Here is a 16,486-nt window from a genome sequence, read left to right as displayed (position 1 = left end):
ATATCAAAGAATTTTTCTGAAATCCGATTTCGGTCCACTGAAACCCTAACCTTCTACTCACCTGACCTCTCGAATTCCGTTCGGTCCTGAGAGGCTTATCTCCAAGACTCCATCTCGCTCTCCAATGGCGAAGACACCCAAAACCAAAAGGCGAAGGCTTGTAAAAAAACCCAACACAATCCCTAAACACTGATTCCGAGAGGTCGATACCACCTTCACCTCCAACAAAAAACCCAAAACCTAAAAGCCTCGGAAACCCCAACCCCAGCCACCACCACCACAACAACAATCCCTAAACACTGATTCCGGATCCGATTCTGAATCCGACTCCCTCCCCAACCTCCTGGAGCTCTTCTCCAAAGGCCAGCTTATCAACCTCATCTCCAGCACCGCCCTTCAACTCCCCTCACTCTCCCGCCTCGTTAAATGATGCTGCGGTTGCCTTTGAATGTATGAAAAAAATGATCGAGGGGAGGCCTAATGTGGATGACGGCGACGACTGGATGAGGCTAGGGTTTCGAAAAAATTCGTTGAGAGAGAGAGAGAGAGAGAGAGAGAGAGAGAGAGAGAGAGAGAGAGAGAGAAGTCAGATTGGGGGGGGAATCGGATGCTGTATAACCCAGTGCCAAAACGGCGTCGTTTTGGCACTGGGTTTTGTGATGACCCGCTTTTAAGTGTATTTTCGCTTAAATAATTGTTTTTATTTAATTAATATATTAGTTTATTATTTTAATTTATTTGCGTTTTAAAATTGGTTTTTAATTTAATTTAATTTATTTGAGGTCGTGTTTTATTTCTTTTAGATGTTTTGTGGTTTTTAATCCCTTTTCGGCGGTTCGTTTTGTTTTCCCGGAGTGAGGATGGGACCTCACCCTTTCCCTGCAGCTCTTTCCTTTTTCTCTTCTTTTTCCTTTTTATCTTTTTTCTTTTTTTTCTTTTTCCTTCTTCTTTTCTTTTTCCTTTCTTTTTCCTTTTTTCTTCTTTTTCTTTTTTCTTTTTCTCTCCCGCGTCCGAACCCCCGCCGATCGGCTCTCTCTCTCTCTCTCCCTCTCCCTCACGCCGAACACCTTCTCTCTACCGGCCCACCGCCGTCCAGCCACCACTCAGCCCCCCACCGGTCCCATTCTCTTCCCCTCCCTCCGGCGCACCACCCCTCCGAAGGCCACCCCCAACCGGCCGGCCGTTTGGCCGGAAAAGCTCCAAGAAAGGCGCACGGATTTTGCTCCGATCCGCCGCCGTCGCTCCACCTCCGGCCACCACTTCTTCACCACTTCATCACCGACTCCTTGCCATCCTAACCCACCCATTTCCGGCCTCCAACGACCACCGGAACAGCTCCTACGAGCTTAGTTTCCGATTTGCACTTTCCGGCCATTTTCCGGCGATTCCGCCGCCACCCACGGCCGTTCATCACTTCCAATAGCTTCACAACCATCCCTAGACCATTCCCTATCAATTTCGTGTCCTAGTTTGTCCCCGTTCAAAAGTGGGTTTTTCACAACCCACGGCCACAGTGAATTTTCACTGTGACGTTGCTTTTTCGGCGCCGTTTGCAACGCCGCGTGTTTTCTAAAATTGTCATATAGCGCTGTAAGTATTTTCCAAACCCTATTTTCAGATTTAAATATATATTGCTATTTCAATTAATTAATTTGCTGGTTGGTTGATTCCAGACTGAGTCCGAGGAGTACGGGGGTCGGATGGATGGAGGACGGAGTTGTCTGTTTACTTGTTTTATGTTGTTTGATTATTTTATTATGCATTGTTATGGCATTGCATGGTGCATGCACGTGTGTTTGTGGAATTGTGGGAAAAGCCTGTGTATTGGCGTGAGTGGTTTTACGGGTGCGTGTGTATCACGACCCCAAGCCGGGATGGGGTATTATCCCAGTGGAGCTCCTCTGGTCACTCGGGAGCGGAATAAACTGAGTGATGTCCCCTGAGTTGTCGCTAGACGACGGGAGCGGGGGCTAGGGGTTGCTTGGCTATGAACGCGCCGGGCGCGGAACCGGGCATCGCCCTACGCACCGACTCCGTGGCCCTTCGCTGGTGAGGGCTAGAGGATGCTTGGCTACGCACGCGTGGGGCGCGGAACTAGGCATCGCTTGTTAGGTGTCACACGCGTGGTGGTACTCTGCGGAGTGGCACTGGAGCCAGGGTGTGCGAATGACCCCTAGGGGAGGTCATGGTGCACGCGGTTAAAATTTGGATAATGGTTTGAGAGGCCAAATGGGACTTTTGGCGTGTTAGTTAGAAAGGTTGTGTGTTTTTGGGCCAAATGGGTTTTTGGCGTGTGTGGAAAACTGGCGTTTTATGGGCTTTGTGCATTGGGCATGTTTCATGCATCTTGTTTGAGTTTTATGTGTTTTTATCTGGTAGTGTTTGGGTTTTGCTTACCTGCGGTACCATTCTTGGTTCCGTAGCTTTTGGTGCAGAGTTAGAGGACGAAGAGGAGGAGGCTGAGCCCGAGGATGCGGCTCCGCCGGGTTGCTGATGCTTTGATTCATATTTGTTTAAAACTGTATTTGTGTTTTGTAATATTTTATCTATGTACGTTTTAAACAGCTTGTATTACGTTAAGAAAAATTCTGGTACTTAGTTATGACTTTCGTTATCCGCTGCGTGTTCTTTCGTACACATTTGTTGCCTTTGCACACACTTGGCACCCGTCGATAGGATGGTGACCCGGGTTGTCACCATCCGGACGTCTCGATTTCCCCGTGTTCGGGAGTGGGGATTTGGGGGCGTCACAGGTGGTATCAGAGCGGTTTGGCTCTGGGTAAAACCACATGTCCCGTAAGTAGTACAAGAATGTTTTTAAAGTTGTGTTTTGAAAATTATGCTAAGTATAGTTGTTTTATTCGTTTTATTTGTTTGGGCTTGTTTGCGTGTTTTTATTTTATTTAGTTATGTTTTGGCATGCTGGTTTCTTTTGTTTCTTGTTGTGTAGTGTTGTTTTTGTTTTTGTCGGTTTTATGATGGTTTTATTTGTTTTCTTAAAGGAGGGTCAAGAGTGGTGTTGTGACAGGAATATGGGGAGACCAGGGAGACCAAGGAAAAATAGTCAGGAGCCACGGGACAATACCTCCAGGGATGACTCCATAGCCGAAGCAATTCGGCAGATGACGAAGTTTATGCAACAGAGTGCGAGGTCTCAACAGGCAGGGCCTTGGCCACCACAAGGACCTTGGCCACCACAAGGGGGTCCTTGGCCACCATCAGGAGGGCCTTGTCCACCATCAGGAGGGCCTTATCCACCGTCAGGAGAGCCTTGTCCGCAACAAGGAGGGTATTGGCCACAACCAGGAGGTCCCTGGCCATATCAGGGAGGGCCTTGGATGTATCCAGGAGGGTCCAGTAGCATGGTGCAAGCCGGATGCACCTATGAGCGCTTCCTGGTGCATAGGACTCCACACTTCACTGGAAATGAGGATCCACTTCAGGCTGGAAAATGGATCAAAGATCTGGAGAAGACTTTTGAGGTGTGTGGGTGCACTGAGGCACAGCAAGTACTTTACGCCAGCTATCTCTTGCAAGGTACCGCTTCTGATTGGTGGGATACCAAGAGGGTGCTGTTGGAATCTGAACTGGGATCTTTCGCTGCGGTGACCTGGCAGCGTTTCAAGAAGGAGTTCAATGACCGCTTCTTTCCCGCATCGGTAAGGAAGCAAAAGGCAAGAGAGTTCTCCAATCTGGTCCAAGGGGGCGCGACAGTGGAGCTGTACGCCCGGAGGTTCATAGAACTTGAGCGGTTTGCTCCTCACCTTGTCGCCACTGAGGAGATGCGAGCAGATCGTTTCCAGGAGGGGCTGCGTCATGACATACGCCGTATGGTGGTCAGCCATCGGATATCCACTTTTCAGGAGTTAGTGGATGTGGCCACCCTTATAGAGCGGGAAAATAATCTGAGTATGGGCTCCCCTCCAGGGCAAAAGAGGCGGAGTTTTTCTGGTGAAGGAAGCAGCTCGGGTTCGCCTCAGAAGTTTGTTCAGCGGACCAGAACTCGACCTCAAGCATCCTCAAGTGTTCGCATGGGAGGACGTGTGCCTGTTTGTGGAGCTTGTAATAGAGCTCATGAGGGCGAGTGTCGGATGAGTAGCAGACCCCAGTGTTATCGGTGCGGCCAAGTGGGACATATTGCTCGGGATTGCCCAGTTATAGTTGAAGGAAGCCGTGGAGGTAGACACGGTGGAAGAACCAACCCGAGACAAGCAGTGCAAGCCCGGGTTTATGCTGTCACACCCAGAGAGGTGGATGATGAGGCACCAGCGACCCATGATGCTGGAGTAATCACAGGTATGGATTAATTTAATTTTTAAGTTGGATTTAACTTTTGGTGCATTTGGTTTCTTCGTTGTTTTTTGGATTTCATGGGTTGTGTGTTTGGTTCAGGAAGAGTCTGTTTGTATGAGTTTTATGCTTGTACTTTGTTTGATTCCGGTGCTTCACGATCGTTTGTGTCTTCCACGTTTGCTCGGGTGTGTAATTTGGTCACGGAGCCGTTGCCGAAATCTATGGTAGTGGCTCTACCCGATGGTGAGATGGTGTGGTGTTCCAAGGTTGCTTTGGGATGCCCGTTAAATTTTGAGGGAAGATTCTTGGATGCTGATTTGGTGGTGTTCAAGCTGTTGGGTTTTGATATCATCCTCGGGATGGATTGGCTATACCGATATTCTGCGAATATTAATTGCAGAAGTCGGATAATTAGCTTTCAGCTTCCAGATGGTGATTGTCTGGAATTTGCAGGGAGTAGATTAAAAGAAAAGCCAATGATTATATCGGCGATTCAGGCAAAACGAGAGATTGCATGGGGAGCGGATGCATTCTTGGTGCAGATGGTGTCCACGCCGTCTGAGAAGAAGTCTTTGGCAGACATCCCAGTTGTGGAAGAATTCCCCGATGTGTTTGTGGATGACTTGCCCGGACTACCCCCTGTTCGAGAGATGGAGTTTGTTATAGACTTGGAACCTGGAGCGGCTCATCTGTATAAAGCTCCTTATCGCATGGCACTGGCTGAATTGAAAGAGTTGAAGACTCAGTTGCAAGAACTGGTAGAGAAGGGATTTATTCAGCCTAGTACGTCGTCGTGGGGTGCACCAGTTTTATTTGTTAAGAAGAAAGATGGAACCCTCCGTATGTGCATTGACTATCGGGAATTGAATAAGGTGACCATCAAAAATAAATACCCTCTCCCGCGGATTGATGATTTGTTTGACCAGCTTCAAGGAGCAGCCGTGTTCTCTAAGATTGATCTGAGGTCGGGATACTACCAGCTGAGAATCAGAGACCAAGATGTGCCTAAAACTGCTTTTAGGTCGAGGTATGGGCATTATGAATTTAAGGTGATGCCGTTTGGGTTAGCTAATGCCCCTGCTGCTTTCATGGATTTAATGAATAGGGTGTTTCAACCTTACCTGGATTCCTTTGTAGTAGTATTTATTGATGATATACTGATTTATTCCCGAGATGTTGAAGAGCATGTGTATCATCTTAGTTTGGTACTTGAGAGATTGAGAGAACACCAGCTATACGCCAAGCTCAGCAAGTGTGAGTTCTGGTTGGAAGAAGTTAAATTTCTTGGGCATGTAATTTCCCGGGGCGGAGTGGCAGTTGATCCTAGTAAGGTAGAAGCCATTTTGTCATGGCCACGCCCAACTATAGTGCGCGAGATCCGGAGTTTCTTGGGGCTCGCCGGATACTACCGAAGGTTTGTAGAGGGTTTTGCTCGCCTATCCGGACGTCTCACAGCTTTGACTCGGAAGAATACAGAATTTGTTTGGTCAGAGAAATGCGAGAGTAGCTTCCAGGAATTGAAGAACAGGTTGACAACGGCACCAGTGTTAGCACTCCCAGAACCGCATAAGCCATTCGTAGTCTTCAGTGATGCGTCTAAGTTCGGTTTGGGTTGTGTCCTTATGCAGGAAGGACGGGTTGTAGCCTATGCATCTCGTCAGCTAAAGGACCATGAAAAGAATTATCCGACGCACGATTTAGAATTGGCTGCGATTGTTTTTGCCCTTAAGATCTGGCGACACTTCTTGTATGGGGAAGCTTGTGAGGTATTTACTGATCATAAGAGCTTGAAGCATTTGTTTTCCCAGAAAAATCTGAATATGAGGCAAAGGCGTTGGCTGGAGCTAATCAGTGACTATCAGTGTGAGATCAAGTACCACCCGGGGAAGGCTAATATAGTTGCTGATGCTTTGAGCCGGAAGTCTCACTTGGAAGATGAAGCTGAGCCGTCAGAATTGGAATCGTTGCTTTGTGGGATGAGAAGGCTCCTTATAGAAAGTTCGCAGCAAGTAGAGATTTTGTCTTCAGTTCTTGATATTCGGGTAACTAATTTTGAAGAATTGAAAACTCTCCAAAGAAAGGATCCGAAGCTGCTGAACATCAGGAAAAGAGTCCGAAAGTCTCGAGGGCCGTTGCACTATAGCATGGATAGTGATGGGATACTTCGGTTCCGAGATAGCAGAGTGGTCCCAAAGGACTCAGATTTCAAAGAACGGATCATGGCGGAAGCTCATGCGGCCCCGTATTCAGTACATCCCGGCAGTACAAAGATGTATCGAGACTTGAAGAAAAATTACTGGTGGGATGGAATGAAGAAGGACGTTGCCTTATATGTGATGAAATGTCACACATGCCGTCAGGTAAAGGCCGAGCATCAGAGACCTGCAGGTATGCTCCAACCCCTCCCTATTCCTGAGTGGAAATAGGATGATATCACGATGGACTTCGTAGTGGGTTTGCCGAGAACACCTAGTGGGAAGAATTCTGTTTGGGTGATTGTGGACCGGTTAACGAAGAGTGCTCATTTTCTACCTGTTAATAACACCGACTCTTTGGGTAAGTTGACCCGTTTGTATGTCAAAGAGATAGTGCGACTACACGGCGTACCAAAGAGTATAGTGTCGGATCGAGACCCGAGGTTTACGTCGCAGTTCTGGAAGAGTTTGCAGGCAGCTTTGGGTACTAAGTTGAAGTTCAGTACTGCTTATCACCCGCAGACAGACGGCCAGTCAGAGCGCACCATTTAGACCCTGGAAGACATGTTGCGAGCATGTGTCCTGGAATTCCAAGGGAGTTGGGAAAATCATTTGCCGCTCATCGAGTTTGCCTACAATAACAGCTTCCATGCGACCATTCAGATGGCTCCGTATGAAGCTCTTTATGGGAGAAAGTGTAGGTCGCCCTTGTGTTGGGATGAAGTTGGGGAGAGTAGGATAATTGGACCCGAAATAATTCAAGAAATGCAAAGCCAAGTCCGGATCATCAGAGACAAAATGGCGGCAGCTCAGAGTCACCAGAAAAGCTACGCTGACACCCGGAGGAGAGAGTTGTCTTTTGAAGTTGGTGATTGGGTTTACCTTAAAGTCTCTCCCATGAGAGGTGTTAAGCGTTTTGGTAAGAAGAGGAAACTAGATCCGAGGTACGTCGGCCCTTTTCAGATTCTGGAGAGAGTAGGGTCTGTCGCCTATAGAGTTGCCTTGCCAGATTATTTTGGGGATGTTCATGATGTCTTCCACGTATCATCCCTGAAGAAGAGCTTTGGACAGCAAGAGCCACGTTTCGTCGACCCAGCAGGTATTCAGTTGCAACCGGATCTCACCTATGAAGTTGTTCCGTCGCAGATCATGGATTGGAAGGAGCAACAGTTGAGGTCCAAGACGATACCTTTGGTTAAAGTGGCTTGGGGAGATCCGTTAGCTCAAGACTTCTCTTGGGAACGAGCAGCGGACATGAGGGAGCAGTACCCGTACTTGTTTGAATGATGAAGGTATGTATTTTAATCTTGATCTCAGTTGGTTTATGAGCGTTTATGTAGCTTGCTTTAAGTTGGTGGTTGATTTGCAATTTCGAGGACGAAATTGTTTTTAAGGAGGGGAGGATGTGATGACCCGCTTTCAAGTGTATTTTCGCTTAAATAATTGTTTTTATTTAATTAATATATTAGTTTATTATTTTAATTTATTTGCGTTTTAAAATTGGTTTTTAATTTAATTTAATTTATTTGAGGTCGTGTTTTATTTCTTTTAGATGTTTTGTGGTTTTTAATCCTTTTTCGGCGGTTCGTTTTGTTTTCCCGGAGTGACGATGGGACCTCACCCTTTCCCTGCAGCTCTTTCCTTTTTCTCTTCTTTTTCTTTTTTCTCTTTTTTCTTTTTTTTTCTTTTTCCTTCTTCTTTTCTTTTTCCTTTCTTTTTCTTTTTTTCTTCTTTTTCTTTTTTCTTTTTCTCTCCCGCGTTCGAACCCCCCCGATCGGCTCTCTCTCTCTCCTCCCTCTCCCTCACGCCGAACACCTTCTCTCTACCGGCCCACCGCCATCCGGCCACCACTCGGCCCCCCACCGGTCCCATTCTCTTCCCCTCCCTCCGGCGCACCACCCCTCCGAAGGCCACCCCCAACCGGCTGGCCGTTTGGCCGGAAAAGCTCCAAGAAGGGCGCACGGATTTTGCTCCGATCCGCCGCCGTCGCTCCACCTCCGGCCACCACTTCTTCACCACTTCATCACCGACTCCTTGCCGTCCTAACCCACCCATTTCCGGCCTCCAACGACCACCGGAACAGCTCCTACGAGCTTAGTTTCCGATTTGCACTTTCTGGCCATTTTCCGGCGATTCCGCCGCCACCCACGGCCGTTCAGCACTTCCAATAGCTTCACAACCATCCCTAGACCATTCCCTATCAATTTCGTGTCCTAGTTTGTCCCCGTTCAAAAGTGGATTTTTCACAACCCACGGCCACAGTGAATTTTCACTGTGATGTTGCTTTTCCGGCGCCGTTTGCAACGCCGCGTGTTTTCTAAAATTGCCATATAGCGCTGTAAGTATTTTCCAAACCCTATTTTCAGATTTAAATATATATTGCTATTTCAATTAATTAATTTGCTGGCTGATTGATTCCGGACTGAGTCCGAGGAGTTCGGGGGTCGGATGGATGGAGGACGGAGTTGTCTGTTTACTTGTTTTATGTTGTTTGATTATTTTATTATGCATTGTTATGGCATTGCATGGTGCATGCACGTGTGTTTGTGGAATTGTGGGAAAAGCCTGTGTATTGGCGTGAGTGGTTTTACGGGTGCGTGTGTATCACGACCCCAAGCCAGGATGGGGTATTATCCCGGTGGAGCTCCTCTGGTCACTCGGGAGCGGAATAAACTGAGTGATGTCCCCTGAGTTGTCGCTAGACGACGGGAGCGGGGGCTAGGGGTTGCTTGGCTACGAACGCGCTGGGCGCGGAACCGGGCATCGCCCTACGCACCGACTCCGTGGCCCTTCGCTGGTGAGGGCTAGAGGATGCTTGGCTACGCACGCGCGGGGCGCGGAATTAGGCATCGCTTGTTAGTTGTCACACGCGTGGTGGTACTCTGCGGAGTGACACTGGAGCCAGGGTGTGCGGATGACCCCTAGGGGAGGTCATGGTGCATGCGGTTAAAATTTGGATAATGGTTTGAGAGGCCAAATGGGACTTTTGGCGTGTTAGTTAGAAAGGTTGTGTGTTTTTAGGCCAAATGGGTTTTTGGCGTGTGTGGAAAACTGGCGTTTTATGGGCTTTGTGCATTGGGCATGTTTCATGCATCTTGTTTGAGTTTTATGTGTTTTTATCTGGTAGTGTTTGGGTTTTGCTTACCTGCGGTACCATTCTTGGTTCCGTAGCTTTTGGTGCAGAGTTAGAGGACGAAGAGGAGGAGGCTGAGCCCGAGGATGCGGCTCCGCCGGGTTGCTGATGCTTTGATTCATATTTGTTTAAAACTGTATTTGTGTTTTGTAATATTTTATCTATGTACGTTTTAAACAGCTTGTATTACGTTAAGAAAAATTCTGGTACTTAGTTATGACTTTCGTTATCCGCTGCGTGTTCTTTCATACACATTTGTTGCCTTTGCACACACTTGGCACCCGTCGATAGGATGGTGACCCGGGTTGTCACCATCCGGATGTCTCGATTTTTCCGTGTTCGGGCGTGGGGATTTGGGGGCGTAACAGGTTTGGCCCGGGTTTTTAATCCGGTACCCGGCCTGGGTGAACCCGGGTTTTAGAAACCGGATACCGGCCCGGATGTTTTCCGGGCCGGTGCCCTTAACTGAAACCCGGTTATCCGGGTTTCAGACCGGGCCGGAAAAAAATCCGGCCCAGTTGCCCAGCCCTACCCGCTAATCCACCAACAACCGTCCGCGCTGCTTATTTCCAATATTGTAAGTGCAGGTGAGGTTCATCTTCAACGTACGCCACCATCTTCGACGTGGGATTATGTATACATATACATATATATATATATATATATATATGTATGCTTTTGTTTTATCTAGAGTTGGTATCTGTCGTTCATGCTTTTCCATCTTTCGATGCAGCGATGGGAAGTGATAATCTCTATTTGTCAACTCACTGCAATAAATCTCAACGAATACTTTTCTTGTTATATATATATATACACATGGATCATGCTAGGTATACACCGAAATCCTCTACCGATTAGTGCAAATTTTTTTTTTCTTTTACCATTTTTTAAACTATTTAAATTTGTTTTTTTAAAAAATACGTATTCTTTTAAAAATACTTACTTAACAAATAAGTAAAAATAAAAATTGAAAAACATTTTGATAGAGAAAATCTTTTTGAAACTAGTATTTCCCTATATATATATATGGATAGGTCTACACCCACCTTGGATTCTTGTTGGGAGCTCATGTTAGTAGATTTATAATTTTTTTAAATATTTTTAAATATATTTTTAAAAAAATTCACAATATTATTAAATAATATTTTCTTAATCAGTAAATAAAAAATAAAACAAAGAGCGAGTTATAGAATCCCTAACTTTTTCCTATATATATATATATATATTAGCCAAAGTTAAAAAACTCATGAAAATCAAGAAAATAGAAATCTAGGGCAAGTAAATAAAGTCTTAAAGAAACTTAGATTATAACCAACTTATGGGCTCAATTTTATACTATTCTTTTTCCATGCTCTTATTGATTTTCTTTTTCTCAGTAATTATTAATCTTACTGAAAAAAAGTGTATAAAACACCAGTTAAGTTTTATTTTCTATTTTTTAAAAATTAAATTGAATTTAAAAATTAAATTATAAATTAAAAATTAAATTTAATGCGTACATATACCCTCGCAGCTTCTTTTTCTTGGTCCAAAGGTGGACCCCTAGCTCCATAAACCCATGTATAATATGCAGTGGACGCTACGAATTTCTTATTTTCTTATATGATAGAGATCATATTTATCTATAAATTACTGCTTATTTCAAGAAGATTTTGCAATGAAATTATGCCAATATATATATATATTTATATAAATATAATATTTGAAATATTGAAAAACCTGACACTTATTGACTTCTTTATTATTTTTTTTTTCTGAATTTCCTACTGTACTTGGAAAGAATTGCGGATCAAGCAAGGATTAGGCATGCATACGTGTCAGATAATGGGGGCAGGAATTTTTCCATTTATATGAAATGAAATTTCAGAACTTCTGACCGTTGACTACACAAAACGGCCTTTTCATCGTTCTTCAGATGTAGCTTAATTTGTAAATTTAAGCAGCTTATAATTACAGAAAAAGTCAAAGACTTTGAAAAGTTCTTATGGAGATTAATGATCAGTGCATTATGCAAACTTCAAATCCTTATGTAAACTTTAAATGGATGTATATGAACATATAAAATTTGTAAAAATGCTTTGAGATGACAGCTTTCTGCTGTTCATTTTTTTAAGCATTCTAGAAGCGATAAAATGGATCATGATTTTAGTAACAATATTAACATAATTATTTTCATAAGAAAAATTTTATACACCATACTATAATTTTATTTATATCATATTAAATAAGACGTGTCATATTTATTATTATTAAATAATCATTTATTACATATTTTTTTATTATTAAAAAATAATAAATACGTCATATTATATATAATGAGATACAGAAGTGAGATAATAATATGATATATAATATTTTTCAACATCCATGCACACGAAATAATTACACTTCAAACATCAAAGTCCTAATTAGGAAAGGCAGAGATTTTTCTCTTTGAATGATCATCATAAATAATAACAGATAATTCAGCAAAAAAATTTGTCAAAGTTCTATCTTTTGTTTTTTTTTTTTTTTTTTTTGATGAAGTCAAAGTTCTATCTTCAACGCGGGATTATATATGCTTTTGTTTTATCTAGATCAGTTGGTATCTGTCGTTCATGCTTTCCTATCTTTCGATGCTGCGATGGGAAGTGGTAACTCTATTTGTCAACTCCCTACAATCAATCTCAACGAATTCTTTTCTTGTTATATATATATATATATATATGGATCATGCTACGTACACGCCGAAATCCTCTACGGATTAGTACAATTTTTTTTTTGTCATTTTTTCTTTCACCATTTTTTAAACTATTTAAACATTTTAAAAAATAAAAAAAAATCACATATTCATTTAAAAATACTTACTTAATAAGTAAGTAAAAAGAAAATTTAAAAAATACTTTTAAGTTTTTTTAAAATACTTTTAAATATATTTTAAAACAAATTCATAATTTTATTAAATAATATTTTCTTAATTATTAAATAAAAATATAAAATAAAGAACGATAACTCGAATCCCTAACTTTTACCTATATATATAAGTCGAAGTTAAGGAATTCATGAAAATCAAGACCATAGAAATCTAGAAGCAAGTAAATAAAGTCTTAAAGAAACTTAGATTATAACCAAGTTATGGGCTCAATTTCATACTATTCTTTTTCCATGCTCTTATTGGTTTTCTTTTTCTCAGTAATTATTAATCTTGCTGAAAAAAAAAAGTGTATGAAACATCAGTTAAATTTTATTTTCTATTTTTTATACCATACAAGTTACGAACATCAGAATGTAGAGTCCTGAGCGGCAACTCGGCCCATCCCAACCCATACACCCAAGCAGAGGCCCAGCTTCGAAAAATAACCGGCCTGCTAAATGTAATAAAAATAACCCTCGCAGCTTCTTTTTCTTGGTTCTTAGGTGGACCCCCGTAAATCCATATCCAATATACAGTGGATCCTACGAAGTTCTTATTTTCTTACGTGATAGAGATGTTTATTTACGAATTACTGCTTATTTGATTTTGCAATGAAATTATGTCAATATATATATATATTGATATATAATATTTGAAATATTGAAAAATCCGAAACTTATTGACTTATTTATTTTTTTCTGAATTTCATACCGTATTTGGAAAGAATTGCGGATCAAGCAAGGATTAGGCATGCATACGTGTCAGATAATGGGCAGGAAATTTTCCATTTATATGAAAATGAAATTTCAGAACTTCTGGCCGTTGACTAGACAAAATGGCCTTTTCATCCTTCTTCAGATGTAGCTTAATTTGAAATTTTAGTTAAAGCAGATTATAATTAAAGAAAAAGTCAAAGACCTTGACAAGTCCTATGGAGATTAATGATCAGTGCATTATGCAAACTTCAAATGGATATATATAAACATATAAAATTTGTAAAAATGCTTTGAGATGACAGCTTTCTCCTATTTATTTTTTCAAGCATTCTAGAAGCGATAAAATCAATCATGATTTTCAGTAACAATATTAACATAATTATTTTTATAAAAAAAAATTTATAAACTATATTATTATTTTATTTACATTTTATTAAATAAGACGTGTATATATTTATTACTATTAAATAATTATTTATTATATATTTTTTATTATTAAATAATAATAAATACATTACATCATATATAATGAGATATAAATAAAATAATAATGTGATATATAATATTACTTAAGATCCATGCACACGAGATAATTACACTTCAAACATCAAGGTTTTAATTAATAAAGGCAAAGATTGTTCTCTTTGAATGATCATCGCAAATAATAACTATAATTCATAAAAAAAATTATTTATTAATTTGCTGAAGAAAAGTACATAGTCTTGACAATTAAGTTTCTCAAAGTTCTATGTTGTCAAATCGCCGTGAAATTTGAATTTTCTATGTACGAAGTTTCTTGTGGGAATCCATGATCTCTCCCTGGCCAATAAGCTGGATGCACGATGGAATGGTTTCCTACAAAGTTACAAAATATTTACGTTATATGCAACAGCTGTTATAAGCACCATTGTACGTACAGTTTTCACATTAATTTTCTAGTATTCAACAAAGTACGTATATAGATCCCCATAACACTATAAATAAGGAAGCTCGCATCCTGTTTTTAGTGCATAAATACAAATAAAAATGAAACCCGTTAGCTCTTCAGTGCTTATTCCATTTGTTATTACTCTTCTTTTCTCATTTTTGTGGGCAACTTCAGCTCACAATCATGAAGAGTTCCTTCAATGCCTGACCCTTCATGCTGGAAATTCCACCCCCTCGATTTCTCAAGTCATTTACACCCCCGCCAATTCCTCATATTCATCTGTATTGGAATTCTCCATACAAAATCCTAGATTCTCAACACCTACTACCCCGAAACCTCTAGTCATTATTACGCCATTACATGTCTCCCAAATTCAAGCAACCATTAAATGTTCCCAAAAACATGGCATGCAAATAAGAGTTAGAAGCGGTGGTCATGATTTCGAGGGCCTTTCTTATGTTTCTTATGTTCCATTTGTCATAATCGATCTGATAAATCTTCGTTCAATCAACGTTGATGTAGAAAATGGCACTGCATGGGTTGAAGCCGGTGCCATTATCGGTGAAGTATACTATAAGATTACCGAGAAAAGTAGAAACTTTGGCTTTACTGCGGGAGTTTGCCCGACTGTGGGTGTTGGTGGACACTTCAGTGGGGGAGGGTGGGGCACCTTGTTGCGCAAATATGGCATTGCTGCAGATAATATTGTTGATGCCCAAATGATTGATGTTAAGGGCAGAATCCTTGACAGAGAATCCATGGGAGAAGATCTATTTTGGGCCATTCGAGGAGGTGGAGGGGCTAGCTTCGGAGTCATTGTTGCATGGAAAATCAAGCTGGTTCATGTTCCATCAACTGTGACTGTATTCACAGTTAATAGGAACTTGGAACAAAATGCAACCAAGCTTGTTCATCAGTGGCAATATGTTGCAGACAAGCTTGATGAAGACCTATTCATTCTCATCACCTTAAGTGCTGCCAATTCTAGCCAAGAAGGGAGGAGAACAATACAAGCTTCATTTAATTCCTTGTATCTCGGAGGGATAGATAATCTCCTTTCATTGATGCAAGAGAGTTTCCCTGAACTGGGTTTGGTAAGAGAAGATTGCTCTGAAATGAGTTGGATTGAATCTACCCTCTACTTCGCGGGGTTTCCAAGTGGGGAACCCTTGGATGTACTGCTAAGCAGGACTCCTCTAACAAGGCCAAATTTTTTCAAAGCAAAATCTGACTACGTGACGGAACCTATTCCAGAAGTTGGCTTGGAAGGGATTTGGGAGAGATTTTACCAAAAAGAGGCAGAGAAAGCTAGTTTGGTTTTGGTTCCGTATGGGGGAAGAATGAGTGAAATCCCGGAATCTGCAATTCCTTTCCCACATAGAGTTGGTAACATCTACAAAATCCTATACTTGGTGAATTGGGAAGAGGAAGGAATTGTGGAATCCGAGAGGCATATAAGTTGGATCAGAAGGCTTTACACTTACATGGCTGCCTATGTTTCGAAATCCCCAAGAGCTGCATACGTAAATTATAGGGACCTTGACATAGGAACGAATAGTAAGAAAGGCAACACAAGCTACAGACGGGCAAGTACATGGGGTACTAAATATTTCAAGAGCAACTTTAACAGGTTGGTTCATGTGAAGACCATGGTCGATCCCACTAATTTCTTTAGGAATGAACAAAGCATCCCGGCTCTTTCATCCTAGTGAGAGGTACTGATTTTAAAGCTGATGCTTAATTATAGAAAATATTGTACTCAACAATAAATATCCTCTCTCTATCACGTTTTACCTATTATTCCATTTAATAAGCACATATCATAAAGGCGATATATATCGATATTTTATGTGCATTGTAAAATAAAAGGGTTTCCACACAAATTGAGGCATATATGCATCTCTTTATACATATATAAATATATATATATATATATATATTTTGTGACATGTTTATGTTCCATTAATATAGTTTTCATTTATGTCAATTATATATTTTGATTTGTTGGTTTGGTTGTTATGAATTAATGATACTCAATTATATCATTTACAACTAGCTAGTTCTTACAATTGTCGGTCAGAGGAAGTGCGCCGCTAACAAATTAATGCGTTCCAATTTTCAACAAAAATTTGACATATCATGGGCAGCAGATGATGGAAAAAATACACAGTTATTGTCCATATTTCAACGGATAAATTAATTTTGATTAAAATAAATGATTAGGTGGCTTATTTGATATATACAAAAATAATTTTAGATAAAAATCCGAGCTCTATATATCTATATATAGTACTTGAGGGTATTTTATATCTAGAATTCTAAAAGCAT

At 41.3% G+C, this 16,486-nt stretch overlaps 1 protein-coding gene across 1 annotated transcript; it reads left to right on the top strand.

Moving 5' to 3' along the window:
• Positions 1-14,217: 14,217 nt before the first annotated feature.
• On the top strand, positions 14,218-16,203 carry LOC122277550 (berberine bridge enzyme-like 18). Its single transcript, XM_043087566.1, has one exon. The coding sequence runs from the start codon at positions 14,257-14,259 to the stop codon at positions 15,865-15,867; it is 1,611 nt and encodes a 536-aa protein (XP_042943500.1). The 5' UTR covers positions 14,218-14,256; the 3' UTR covers positions 15,868-16,203.
• Positions 16,204-16,486: the final 283 nt, after the last annotated feature.

The sequence above is a fragment of the Carya illinoinensis genome, chromosome 9, assembly GCF_018687715.1.
Source record: "Carya illinoinensis cultivar Pawnee chromosome 9, C.illinoinensisPawnee_v1, whole genome shotgun sequence".
In the NCBI taxonomy this organism is placed as follows: domain Eukaryota; kingdom Viridiplantae; phylum Streptophyta; class Magnoliopsida; order Fagales; family Juglandaceae; genus Carya; species Carya illinoinensis.
Note: the sequence above shows the minus strand (reverse complement) of the source record. Positions and strands in the feature narration are given on the sequence as shown.

Coding starts and splice junctions, on each gene's coding strand:
- LOC122277550 (XM_043087566.1), top strand. CDS start 14,257: ATGAAACCCGTTAGCTCTTCAGTGCTTATTCCATTTGTTATTACTCTT.